At 45.0% G+C, this 13664-nt stretch overlaps 1 protein-coding gene across 1 annotated transcript; it reads right to left on the bottom strand.

The window, feature by feature from the left end:
* Positions 1-5880: 5880 nt before the first annotated feature.
* LOC113587170 (protein FAM43A-like) lies at positions 5881-7503 on the bottom strand. The gene has a single exon (XM_027025714.2). The coding sequence runs from the start codon at positions 7120-7122 to the stop codon at positions 6109-6111; it is 1014 nt and encodes a 337-aa protein (XP_026881515.1). The 5' UTR covers positions 7123-7503; the 3' UTR covers positions 5881-6108.
* Positions 7504-13664: the final 6161 nt, after the last annotated feature.

Here is a 13664-nt window from a genome sequence, read left to right as displayed (position 1 = left end):
TGTTCTACCTCTGTCCTAAACATTCGTGACTCTCACACCTCTCCTGATTGGATGATGATGGTACTGTATCATTAGCAATACTGTGACTGAGGTCTGCTTTGTTTTGGGTTTTGAACTGTTTGAACTGTGTTTCATACAGGCTTTGATGACTGAGGCCCTCAGTCAATGCGTGTTGAGTCCTGGATTTGAGGGACTGATCTGTGTGGAACAATGTCTTCCTTTGTTGAACCTCACATAGGTTCAAACATGACAGACCCACACTGATGGAGCACTGTACTGAGCATGCCCAGAGCAGGGTGGATGGAACACTATACTGAGCATGCCCAGAGCGGGTGGATGGAACACTGCGCTGAGCATGCCCAGAGTAGGGTGGATGGAACACTGTACTGAGCATGCCCAGAGCAGGGTGGATGGAACACTGTACTGAGCATGCCCAGAACAGGGTGGAATGAGCAGATTACCTCAGGCTGTGGTTCAAGTACACTGTGACCTAGACAGTGTGCTGCATCATTACACACACACACACACACACACACACACACACACACACACACACACACACACATACACACACACACAGGTGCGCTCTGCTTTTCAGCTTTTCAGCATGTGTTGATGAAAGAGCAGTGGTATTTAGACTTGTCTGAACACTCATCTGAACATTAGCATATCAGTGCTTCCACTGTGTAAATAATGTGGAGAAAGACAAATAACGTTTGATCAAACGTGATTAGACATGGTACACTATTATAATATGAGTTCTGGCATGGGCAGGCATGGCTGTATGTGTTCAGGCATGGGTAGGTATGACTGTATATGTTTAGGGAGTGGGTAGGAGTGGCTCTATGTGTTCAGGGAGAGGGTAACTATGACTGTTTGTGTTCAAGCCTTGGTAGGAGTGGCTGTATGTGTTCAGGCATGGGTAGGAGTGGCCAGTGTTCCCCAGTGTTCCCCTGTGTTCCTCAGTGTTCCCCAGTGTTCCTCAGTGTTTCCTAGTGCTCCCCTGTGTTCCTCAGTGTTTCCTAGTGCTCCCCTGTGTTCCTCAGTGTTCCTCAGTGTTCCTCAGTGTTCCCCAGTGTTCCCCAGTGTTCCCCTGGTCAGCAGAGCTGACAGGACTTACCCACTTCCCCTGGGGAGGAGAATGAAAATCCTACACCTTTAATCCTGATTGGCTGGAAGTGATACATGGTAATTACGACTACATTTCCTAAGCAAAAGATCATGTCACACATATCTGAGACTAAGATATTTAGTGGCGAGGTGTCTGTTCCCTTAGAAAGGCTTTGCTGCTCCTGGGTCAGGTGACGTTAGTGTCTCTCCTGTCCATTAAGAATCAATGAATGTTTTATATGACACACTGGCTGAGACACATACTGGATCACCTGAGACATTAGAGACAGCAGAACACATCTCCCTGCCTGTCTTTCTGTCACTTTCTCACTGTCTCTGTGTCTTTCACAAATTGGGGATCCGATTTCTAATTGGCTGGAAAACGCCCCAACCTCCTCCTGAGCGCAGTTACCATTCAGGCTGGAAAGACAGAAGAAATTCCACGGAGACCAAGGTCATGACTCATCACCTGACTAGCCCTCATTTCAGAAATTCTTTCTAACATTTTTATTGCTTTGTTATTTGTTAATTTCTTTCATTAATCTGTGTGCTCGTACACAGGTTTTAACGTTTGTGGAGATCAGCCTGTTTCAGCCTAATGTGGAGAATGATATCAGCAGGTCTAGATGGTCTCTCTCTCTCTCTCTCTCTCGTCCTCTTCTTCTCTCCTTCCTCCCTAGGGAGGTTCCCCTAGAAAGCCTTTACCTGTTCCTGGGTCAGGTGACTTAAATGTCACTCCCATCTACTGTGAATCAGCAAATGTTTTTATTTGACATGCTCTGGCTGGAATTGGCTCACTCCATCTGGTTAATCAGTGAATGAGAATGTGCCATTGTTTAATTGCTAAAGAGAATTCTCTGGATTCTCAACGTGTTTCCCTGAACCAGCCTGCACTGGTTCTGTAAAGAAAAGAAGGTGAGAGTACAGCGTGGTTGAGCTTGGCCAGTGTCGGCGCATGCAAAGCTCCTAACGTGAAGAGCATGCACCTCTGAGGCCTGTATAGCTCTGGCGGAGCACTGCAGACATTTCCACGGATGGAGGGATTGTGGTGTCTAAATTACACAGGACAGGGTTTTATTCAGCCATCAGAATTCAGCTTGGCATCTGGATTCAGCTGTCCTTTGTTCTCCCTATAGATAGAAAGAAAAGCAGGAACAATGTTTTTGATGATCTGTGATCGCACAGCTCTGTGTGTGTGACTGTCTGTGTGTGCCTACGTGTTATTTTTACACACCATCCTATTGTTACTGCTCTGTGCTTTGCTGGGTTGTCTGCTAGCTCTTGACGTCCTGAGGGACAGTCTTTGCCTTGTGCCCTGGACAGCGCCAGGCTGTCGCGTGCTCCACACGACTCTCACAGTGAGTGGAGCGATCGGAAACCTCACGCCTACTGCACACGTGTACAGTGTGTGAGGCAAAGCCCCCCCTCACCCCCTCCTGATCTAACCTCCAGGGTTGGTGAGGTGGTCTCTCCATTCTCCCACTAATACTGTAGTAATTAGTATGTTAATTACAATAACAAAGACTGAAGTGTCTGTGTGTTAGTACATGTTTATATATCTCTATGGGGACCAATAACAAGGAGAGGAACATCTGATGTGGGTCGATATGATAATGCTACGAATGATATGAACATTTTGGACATTTTGTGGACCAATTCAGTACTTTAGGGTATGGTGTGGCATTAATTAGCCACAGTAATGAAAATGTCAATGGATGTTCCCTACAAGGATAGTAAACAAGACGATGTGAGTGTGTGTGAGTGTGTGTGTGTGTGTGTGTGTGTATTAATAAGCATTGCTGTGTGCACATATGTTATCAGAATAGGCCAGTGGCACTAGTCCTAAGGAAGTTGAAACAAAACCTCCATGCAGACAGGAAGTGATGTCCTTTGCTCTGAAAAACAACATTCCCACTTCATCATCAGCCGTCTGGGAGGCCACCTCCTCACCCCCCACCTCCCACCCCCCACCTCCTCCCATCTTTCTGCATCCTCTCCCTCCTCCACACTGATTCCTCCCCGCAGGGCCCTGGTGATGGAGTTCTGCCGCTGGTTTTATGTGGCAGTGCATGTTTGGCTCCCTGATGGCCTCAAATCCCATCATGTCCGCACTAATGGAGTTGTCCTCCTCTATTCGCCAGCCGCAGAACTCACGCAGAGCTGATGCCCACAGGGTCAGACCTCAGCCCATTCACACGCAGACTGGAGACTGCACCTAAAACTGGCTTAGCAGCTCAGTCATTTGGACTGTATTCCTGTGAGATGGACTGCACTGCATTGACCCTGTGTGCTCTTTACCACTTTAATGCACCGCAATGAGGAAAGACAAACACACAGGCACTTGTGAATGTCATTAAGTAGATTGAATATTACCCATAGTGGAAATTCTCTAACAAGGAAAAGACTCTGTCTCCCTCTAACATGCACGCGCGCGCGCACACGCACACACACACGTTCTGCTGTTTGTTTGTGTGTGCGTTCTGCATTTTGCCTGTGTTCTTCTGTAATAAAGACTGTGTGTGTGTGTGTGTGTGTGTGTGTGTGTGTGTGTGTGTGTGTGTGTGTGTGTGTGTGTGTGTGTGTGTGTGGACATTCTCGGAGCCCTTCCTCCACATTGCTGCCTGCGAGTGGTTGTAGAGGAGGGCTGAGGCCAGAGAAGTGGAGACACACCACTCACTTCCTCTTCCTGTCTGGGTAATGTGGTTTGTGTGTGGGGTCATTACTGCTGCATCTCTCTAGCCCAGACCTCAAGGTACATGAGCACATGTTACTGTCTCCCTGTACACGTACACAGACACACAGACACACACACGGCACACGTTACTGTCTCCCTGCACACACACACATACATACACACTGCACATGTCACTGTCTCCCTGCACACACGCACACACAAACACACGTCAGTGACTGCCTGCACACACACACACACACACACACACACACACACACTGCACACATTAGTGTGTCCCTGCTCTCTCTCTCACTCACACACACACACACACACACACACTACACATTAGTGTCACGCTGCACACGTTAGTGTCTCCCTGCTCTCTCTCTCACACACACACACGCACACACACACACACACTGCAAACGTGTTGTATTGGGTATTTAGGTGAATGCGTTCTTTCTATTGGCTGTAGATGCACAATCAATCAGCAGCCTGCTTAATGGCAGCAAATATGCAGTGGTAGTTCAGTGGTTAAGGTCCTTAGTGTGCAGTGGTAGTTCAGTGGTTAAGGTCCTTAGTGTGCAGTGGTAGTTCAGTGGTTAAAGTCCTTAGTGTGCAGTGGTAGTTCAGTGGTTATTGTCCTTAGTGCGCAGTGGTAGTTCAGTGGTTAAGGTCCTTAGTGTGCAGTGGTAGTTCAGTGGTTAAGGTCCTTAGTGTGCAGTGGTAGTTCAGTGGTTAAGGTCCTGAGTGTGCAGTGGTAGTTCAGTGGTTAAGGTCCTGAGTGTGCAGTGGTAGTTCAGTGGTTAAGGTCCTTAGTGTGCAGTGGTAGTTCAGTGGTTAAGGTCCTTAGTGTGCAGTGGTAGTTCAGTGATTAAGGTCCTTGACTACTGTTCAGGAGGTTGGCGGTTCAAGTTGTCACTATTAGACCCCTGGGCAAGATGTTTAACCCTCAGTTCTTTAAACTGCCTTCAGTCATAACTATAAACTTGCTCTGCATAAATGCGTCAGCTAAATGTTGTACGTGACCTGAAGCTAAGGAGTGCTGGTTCAGTAAATCCTACTTTACACGCTATCGTCGCGTTTGCCTCTCAGTTCAAGCATCAATTGTCGTTAATTCCTTTTCACTTACATCGTGTGCGTGTGCATGTCTGTCTCTAGCTGAGTCTCGCTCAGACAGGAAACGGCACAGCTTCACGGTATTGTGGAACGGAACGCGGCTGTTAACTCACCTCTCTGGGGTCGTGCGGGTCAGGATATGGACTTCTCTCTGTTTCCTCACCAGTAAACACACTGTCCTGCTCCTGCCGTCCTGTTTACAGCTGAATTCCAGCCCAAATAGCCAACATACTTTGCATTCTTGTATTCTTCAGCTCGCTGCCTGAACTGTAGGTAGGAACATATAAGGTTTTCCTTATCGATCTCTTTGTCAGAAGTGAGAAAGTTGAGCTATCTTTCTGTTATAAAGGACTTTAACAAGCTTACTGGCATAGATAATGATGCCTGTCGCTCAGAAGAGGCTTCAGTCTCCTCAAAATAACTGACCGAAAGGAGTGAAGGTCGTCAGTAACGTTTTAATAACGTTTCTCTCCGGCGCTGGAATTCGATGCCAGGCCGTTGCTTTGTTTAAACTCTTAGCTGGCAACGGAATTTCCGTCTCCTGAACTATAATCCCATTCCTGATCATGGAAAACACACGCGGATTTAGGAAGGCATGGCATGTACCGTTATTCCTGCACAAGTACAGCAGACTCAAAACCACGGACAGACTTGTATATCTTTTATTTTATTCGGTTAAGTTCAACACTGCAACTGATATTCCAAAACATGTCATGACTTCGAAATAACAGTTAACACAATAGCACAAACGTGGTTTGTTCTTCAGTGTTTATTCACAACATACCCAACGGTAGCCATATCAGCCTTATACAGACAGCTACTGTATTTAATACAGCACGCAGCTGTGTGTGTGTGTGTGTGTGTGTGTGTGTGTGTGTGTGTGTGTGTGTGTGTGTGTGTATATATATATATATATATATATATATATATATATATATATATATATATATATATATATATATAGTACATTAGTCATTTTTGTAATTTTTGCATAGCAAATATATGTATTAATGCTACTAATGCGACTACCAGTTGTATACCAGGTGTATAGCCTACCAGTTCAACTACAGTAATATGGATAATGTGGAAAAACCCCTAGAAAATATATTTAAAAAAACAACAATACATCTACGCGCCACAGCAAATAAAATAAGAAAGAATAAACGATACAATTGCTGAAAAATGAAATTCAATTCAGTTCTCCGTCATCTTGTTTCCGCGGGTTTGTCTTCTGCTCCTTCGTCAGAATCGGTGCCAGAACTAAACTCTCCGCTGCTGTCGATGGACGACTCGCTGCCCGTGCTCTCGCCAGAAAGCAGCCGCGTCACCTGCATGTCGGCCTTCAGTGACTTTACGTCGTTACCGATGCAGAGCTCCCCGAGATCACTGATGATTAGACTCAGTTCGTCTTTACTCTCGTCGAAACACTCCCTGTCCAGGTATTCGTCGAACAACATGGTCCGTTCTTCCTCCTCTTCGCCGACCGAGTCTTCGGTGATGGAGCAGAGTTTTGGAGCGCTGCGGCTGCGCTCCACGGAAGGTTTGTACAGGCACTGTCCGTTCATGAGTTTCCTCATGGGGAGGAGCGGAACGGTCCTCTCCCCGGTGAGAAACTGCTGCTGGTGCCTTGCGTCTTCCCGGCGTTTTAGTCTCTGGAATTCGGCCAGCGAGGTCTTTGAGGTTTGGTACAAGAGCAGCGCCATCGCTTTCGCCTTTTCGGGTTTGGAGACCAACACGGCGTGACACCTCAGCAGTACTGCTTTGTGCTTGATCTCATGTCTGTAGATCCACGCAAATATCTTGGGAAGTCTCGGGTCTGCGACGCAGTATGTAACTCGATGCAGCAAGTACAGATGTCCCGGCTTCTTCGCCTTTTCATTCACGTGCACCATCCGTATCCCGTGCGAGCTGATGGTGAGGCGCATTTTCGTACCGTTTCTCCCCATCTCGCTTTTGTTCCATATTTTGCGGATGGCGACATCGGTGCAGCCTTCTCCTTTCGCTTGGATGGTTGTGGAATTGCCCAGGTAAATAACGCTATACGTAGGGTCATCACTGGAGATGTTTAACGTCTTCTTTTTCCACCGGAACATTCCTCCGAGACGGTTCAGCGCGTTCTCCGGGTGCGACTTGGCGAAGGAGGTCAGCGCCAGTCCAGTCCAAGGTTTCGGACACTTGCCTTCAGCGTGCTCGCCTTTGATTGCCATCGCGTGGGGCATTTCTGATGCAGCCTGGTCCGTCAGCCTCTCATCCAACTGGTCAGCAGCTGCTGTGGCTATTCGGGTCAACTGCGCCTTACACACCTTGTACAACCTGTAAATACGAAGCTCCTGTGAAAGTGCAGCTGCTGATAAGCTCGCGGAGGACTGATCCAGCCCACAGGAGCGAAGGAGGGAGGCGACACGAGCAGGCGCGCGCGAGGGGGAGAAGCAGGGTGGAAGCCAGTTATTTAGCGCTGACCTGGGAACAGTGTTCTCCGGGGCTCTTAAATAGCCTAAAGCGAAACCCTCGGGACTGGAATGCAGTCAGAATAAAGGAGCGCGTTAGGCTGGGCATGAAAGTAGTTTTTCCCAGTGACAACCAGAGTTCTGAAGAAAAACATTACGTTCTCATGTAAACTAGATTTAAGCGTAAATGCCCCCCCCCCCCCCCCACACCCACACACCCACACACAAACAACGCAATATACAACTTTTGCAGAAATCCAAAATGAAAAAAAATCCAAAGAAAACAATTCTTGCTATGGTGAGACTTGTAAAATAATATCGTATTGATTCACTGATAAGAGCGTTGTCATATGAATAGTAAAATGGCCTGTAGCCGACCTTAAAAGTGTGTTTCTATCGTTTTAGTGATTTAGTAATGTCATCATTTGGCTGTCATCTGTATTTGAGCCTCAAATATTTTTACTTAAAGACGCGTGGACATGTGCGTGGATCATACTGTAGAAAATAAACTACACTGGCTCGTGTACCATATGATAATCTCATTAAAGATCCATAATATGCATCAACTGTGAAGAAAAGTTAATGTATAACAGATTAAATTGTTTTACACGGAACATTTTTATCGCATTCCGCGTTCGTTACCAAGAATCAGATATGATGTACCGGTTCAAAGTGCACGTGTCTGTTTTTTGTCGCGCGGTGGTTTTAACAGGGTTTTTGAGCAAGTTCTCGTTTCTTTACTGCAGGAAGGAGCTTTTAACACGTAAAAACTATTCACACGGTGTATCTTTTGCTCTTATTGCATAAAATCTAAGTTAGAAGGTTCATAGGTATGTACATCTCCACGCAGTTTCACAACGTCGTACTAATAGGGCAGTGGTAGGTCAGTAGTTAAGATACTTGACTTGTAATCTGAAGGTTGCTGGTTCAAGTCCAACCACTGCCATGTTGCCACTATTGGGGCCCTGAGCAAGACCCTTAACCCTCAAGTTGTACGCAGTCATAATTGTAAGTTGATTTGAGTAAAAGCTTCAGGTAAATGTTAAAGCATGTATAACGTGTCCTATTGAAAATCTAGTCACACTGATATGCGACAAAAGCTATAATTGTTTTAAACACAAAGATTTCAAAAATCAGAAGTCACCAGCCTGTACGTTCCCTGCTTGGTTAGAACAGGCTAGTGACTGTGTGTGTGTGCTCTCACACACATTAGTGCAGAGTGTATGTGTGTTAGCCATATCATATTATGGGGACAATGGTTCTTTAACAGGCCAGCTACTGACAGGTAAAACACACACCCAAATGTTGTCAATGATAGGTAAGGTCTCTTAGCAGCAGGTTCTGTCCAATTAAACTGTATCCACATTACATTCCACTCTCAGGAACCACTTCAGAAACATCCACGTTGTAGCGACTGAGTTGAAAGCCCATCTCCTTGTGTCAGTGACCCCAGCCTGTTGCCTCCGTTAGCACGTGGATTTGTGGTCACGGTTTGTCCTTTGTTCCACATGCTTGCTTAGTTTTGTTGCCTCCGGTGGTGTGTGTTGGTTGTCATTCGCCACATCACTTTGGGGTTGTTATTGTGTTTATCCTTTCAGAAGCTGTTTTTATTTATATGGCGGTTGTCGGTCATTGCCGTCACGATGGATTTATTTTATCCCCGTTCGTGCCCATTTATGGTGTTTTCATTTTTGTTCATTCAACTCTTCAGTTGGAGACTCGCGCTAGCTTCCTCCTTTCTACGCTCAAGACATATTTGGAAGCAGCGGCTCTCTTCTGATTTCTAGTGACCTTTGCTATCAGATTCAGAACTAATTGTCTTATAATTGTTGCTAAGTCAGTTGGAGCAATGAACAGAAATCCAGTCTGAATGCACGCTAATTAAAAACAAATTTAAAACCTCTAATCTAAAACAACCACAGAATTACGACTAATACACCTCTTTAATAATTTAGTCATTAATGTTGCACTTGAATCAGAGTGGCAGGTGACGTGGCAGGTGCCACCTCGTGCCCCCATGTGGCCATGCCCTCTGCTCAACAGAGTGTAAAAAGCCCCCAAGCCTGCACTGCACCGCCATGAACGGGGAAGATGATCGGTGACTAGCCGGGGTCTTAAGAGATCTACTGCCTTGCAGTAGCACCTGAATATCAAGATACAGGTGTGTTTGAATAATCAAAGTGTGCATCACTCAAACCTGTAATTGTAGATCTATAAAATATAACTATGAGATAGGTGAGCCTAAAAGTGGCCATTGCCGGTGTTTCAAATTAAGTGGTTGGTGTGATTCAGTTCTCTGGGTCTTAAGATAGCCACTAGATGGTGTAGTCTCACTGCTCACGGTGTCCTTAGTCCACCTTCTGCATAACACTATAGACTTTCTGCCAAATTCATACCATTGCTCAGAGCTTAAAGATGTTACCACAATATTTTAGTCGTGGTCTATAGTGGGGACCACAAGGAAATTGTCTACTAATTACTAAATGAGGATTAATGACCGACATGGGTAAATGCTCCATACATGTGTTAACTGACATGGGTAAATGCTCCATACATGTGTTAACTGACATGGGTAAATGCTCCATACATGTGTTAACTGACATGGGTAAATGCTCCATACATGTGTTAACTGACATGGGTAAATGCTCCATACATGTGTTAACTGACATGGGTAAATGCTCCATACATGTGTTAACTGACATGGGTAAATGCTCCATACATGTGTTAACTGACATGGGTAAATGCTCCATACATGTGTTAACTGACATGGGTAAATGCTCCATACATGTGTTAACTGACATGGGTAAATGCTCCATACATGTGTTAACTGACATGGGTAAATGCTCCATACATGTGTTAACTGACATGGGTAAATGCTCCATACATGTGTTAACTGACATGGGTAAATGCTCCATACATGTGTTAACTGACATGGGTAAATGCTCCATACATGTGTTAACTGACATGGGTAAATGCTCCATACATGTGTTAACTGACATGGGTAAATGCTCCATACATGTGTTAACTGACATGGGTAAATGCTCCATACATGTGTTAACTGACATGGGTAAATGCTCCATACATGTGTTAACTGACATGGGTAAATGCTCCATACATGTGTTAACTGACATGGGTAAATGCTCCATACATGTGTTAACTGACATGGGTAAATGCTCCATACATGTGTTAACTGACATGGGTAAATGCTCCATACATGTGTTAACTGACATGGGTAAATGCTCCATACATGTGTTAACTGACATGGGTAAATGCTCCATACATGTGTTAACTGACATGGGTAAATGCTCCATACATGTGTTAACTGACATGGGTAAATGCTCCATACATGTGTTAACTGACATGGGTAAATGCTCCATACATGTGTTAACTGACATGGGTAAATGCTCCATACATGTGTTAACTGACATGGGTAAATGCTCCATACATGTGTTAACTGACATGGGTAAATGCTCCATACATGTGTTAACTGACATGGGTAAATGCTCCATACATGTGTTAACTGACATGGGTAAATGCTCCATACATTGGTGTAGAGTTTGCCCTTCCTTGCATCATTACAATATGTGCATGTACAATCCATTCCCCTGGAAAATCCAGTTTATATCTTTACTCTGTTCCAGCTCCAAACAGCATTTTGCAATCCCAAATTATCCAGATCAGGAACAGTTGGAGCTAGAACAGAGGAAAAGCATGGAATGGTGTTCTAGCACTTACAGATGGAGCCAGCCTAAGTCCACCTGGTTGATTCAGCGCCAGCAACACAATGAGGTGTGGAAAATGTCTAAGGACCACAGCACCACATGACACCTCAAAGTACTGCCACTGAAACCTCAAATAAACTACTACCATCTGAAGCCACAAACTACTGCCCTCTGAAACCTCAGTCAAACTACTGCCATCTGAAACCTCAGTCAAACTACTACCATCTGAAGCCTCAAACTACTGCCATCTGAAACCACAGACAAACTACTTCCATCTGAAACATACCCACTTCTACTAAAAACATTAAAAATAACTCAACAAGAATTCCAGTGATGGGCTGAAGTAGCAATACATTCATGTTGTAACCCAAATTATTGGATAGCTTGTTTAACTCAACTAATTGAGTTGTACAGTAACTCATCAATTAAAATTTTTTTAAAAGGTTGCATCACTCACCCCAATTACAATGCTAATAATATTGTTGTCTTTGTCATTTCCATTGCATCAATTACATTATGCAACACATTTTAAATATCTAGTAAATTTAATTAGACTACAAAAAGACTTCACTCAAGTAAAATAAATTAATTCAAGAAAAATAAATTAATACTTAAATAACGAAACAGAATCTAAGCTTAAGCAAGAATAAAGTGTCTGAGCATATAACAGTTGATTTAAGGTTCACCTCCTGATGCCCAGAAGCAGCAGGTTTGGGTGTTCAATGTCCAAGACACAAAAACCGGTAGAAACAAGCATTGTAACAAAGCTTGTAACAAAGTGTTTCTCTTGGAAGGCTTAGGAGCAGGATGCCTCATTGCCAAGTTGTAAAACATGAGAGAACTGCCTCTCTTCTTCCTCCTGTAAAACGTGAGAGAACTGCCTCTCTTCTTCCTCCTGTAGAACGTGAGAGAACAGCCTCTCTTCCTCCTCCTGTAGAACGTGAGAGAACAGCCTCTCTTCCTCCTCCTGTAGAACGTGAGAGAACAGCCTCTCTTCTTCCAACTGTAAAACGTGAGAGAACAGCCTCTCTTCTTCCTCCTGTAGAACGTGAGAGAACAGCCTCTCTTCCTCCTCCTGTAGAACGTGAGAGAACAGCCTCTCTTCTTCCTCCTGTAGAACGTGAGAGAACAGCCTCTCTTCCTCCTCCTGTAGAACGTGAGAGAACAGCCTCTCTTCTTCCTCCTGTAGAACGTGAGAGAACAGCCTCTCTTCCTCCTCCTGTAGAACGTGAGAGAACAGCCTCTCTTCCTCCTCCTGTAGAACGTGAGAGAACAGCCTCTCTTCTTCCAACTGTAAAACGTGAGAGAACAGCCTCTCTTCCTCCTCCTGTAGAACGTGAGAGAACAGCCTCTCTTCCTCCTCCTGTAGAACGTGAGAGAACAGCCTCTCTTCCTCCTCCTGTAGAACGTGAGAGAACAGCCTCTCTTCTTCCTCCTGTAGAACGTGAGAGAACAGCCTCTCTTCCTCCTCCTGTAGAACGTGAGAGAACAGCCTCTCTTCCTCCTCCTGTAGAACGTGAGAGAACAGCCTCTCTTCCTCCTCCTGTAGAACGTGAGAGAACAGCCTCTCTTCCTCCTCCTGTAGAACGTGAGAGAACAGCCTCTCTTCCTCCTCCTGTAGAACGTGAGAGAACAGCCTCTCTTCCTCCTCCTGTAGAACGTGAGAGAACAGCCTCTCTTCCTCCTCCTGTAGAACGTGAGAGAACAGCCTCTCTTCCTCCTCCTGTAGAACGTGAGAGAACAGCCTCTCTTCCTCCTCCTGTAGAACATGAGAGAACAGCCTCTCTTCCTCCTCCTGTAGAACGTGAGAGAACAGCCTCTCTTCCTCCTCCTGTAGAACGTGAGAGAACAGCCTATCTTCCTCCTGTAGAACGTGAGAGAACTGACTCTTCTTCCTCCTGTAAAACGTGAGAGAACTGACTCCTCTTCCTCCTGTTTGTATGTTTGGCCATTTGGAAACAGAATCAGAATTGGATACAGAAACAGATATAGACTTTGGCTACAAATTCCTGAGCAACCTAAGAAAACACACACACACACACACACACACACACACACACACACACACAGATAGATAAAGAGAGAGAAACAATTGCTGTGAGTGAACAACTCATTAGATTTTCATTTAAGACTGATATAACTCTTGCTTACTATTGCAGTTGCATCTACAAATGTGGAAAACTCTGTGATCCACTGAGCTCTGTGATCCTGATTCTCTGTGATCTTCTGATCCTCTATGTTCCTCTGATTCTGTGATCCACTGAGCTGTGATCCTGATTCTCTGTGATCCACTGAGCTGTGATCCTCAGATTCTCTGTGATCCACTGATCTCTGTGATTCTCTATGATCCTCCGATTCTGTGATCCACTGAACTCCGTGATCCTCTGAGCTCTGTGATCCTCTGATCCTCTATGTTCCTCTGATTCTGTGATCCACTGAGCTGTGATCCTCAGATTCTCTGTGGTTCTGTGATCCTCTGAGATCCACAGTGCTTTGTAGATTGCAGCTCCTTATAATCTCGTTATATAATCTCTGACTTCAATGACTCGGTGCTTGTTTTTCTTCAGCCAGTCAATAATCTTTTTAGTCTCA

Source organism: Electrophorus electricus, chromosome 19 (assembly GCF_013358815.1).
Source record: "Electrophorus electricus isolate fEleEle1 chromosome 19, fEleEle1.pri, whole genome shotgun sequence".
Taxonomy (NCBI): Eukaryota; Metazoa; Chordata; class Actinopteri; order Gymnotiformes; family Gymnotidae; genus Electrophorus; species Electrophorus electricus.
This window is presented reverse-complemented; position numbering and strand designations above follow the sequence as displayed.

What these genes read in the sequence shown, in the direction of transcription:
- LOC113587170 (XM_027025714.2), bottom strand. Translation starts at nt 7,122, where the DNA reads ATGCCCCACGCGATGGCAATCAAAGGCGAGCACGCTGAAGGCAAGTGT.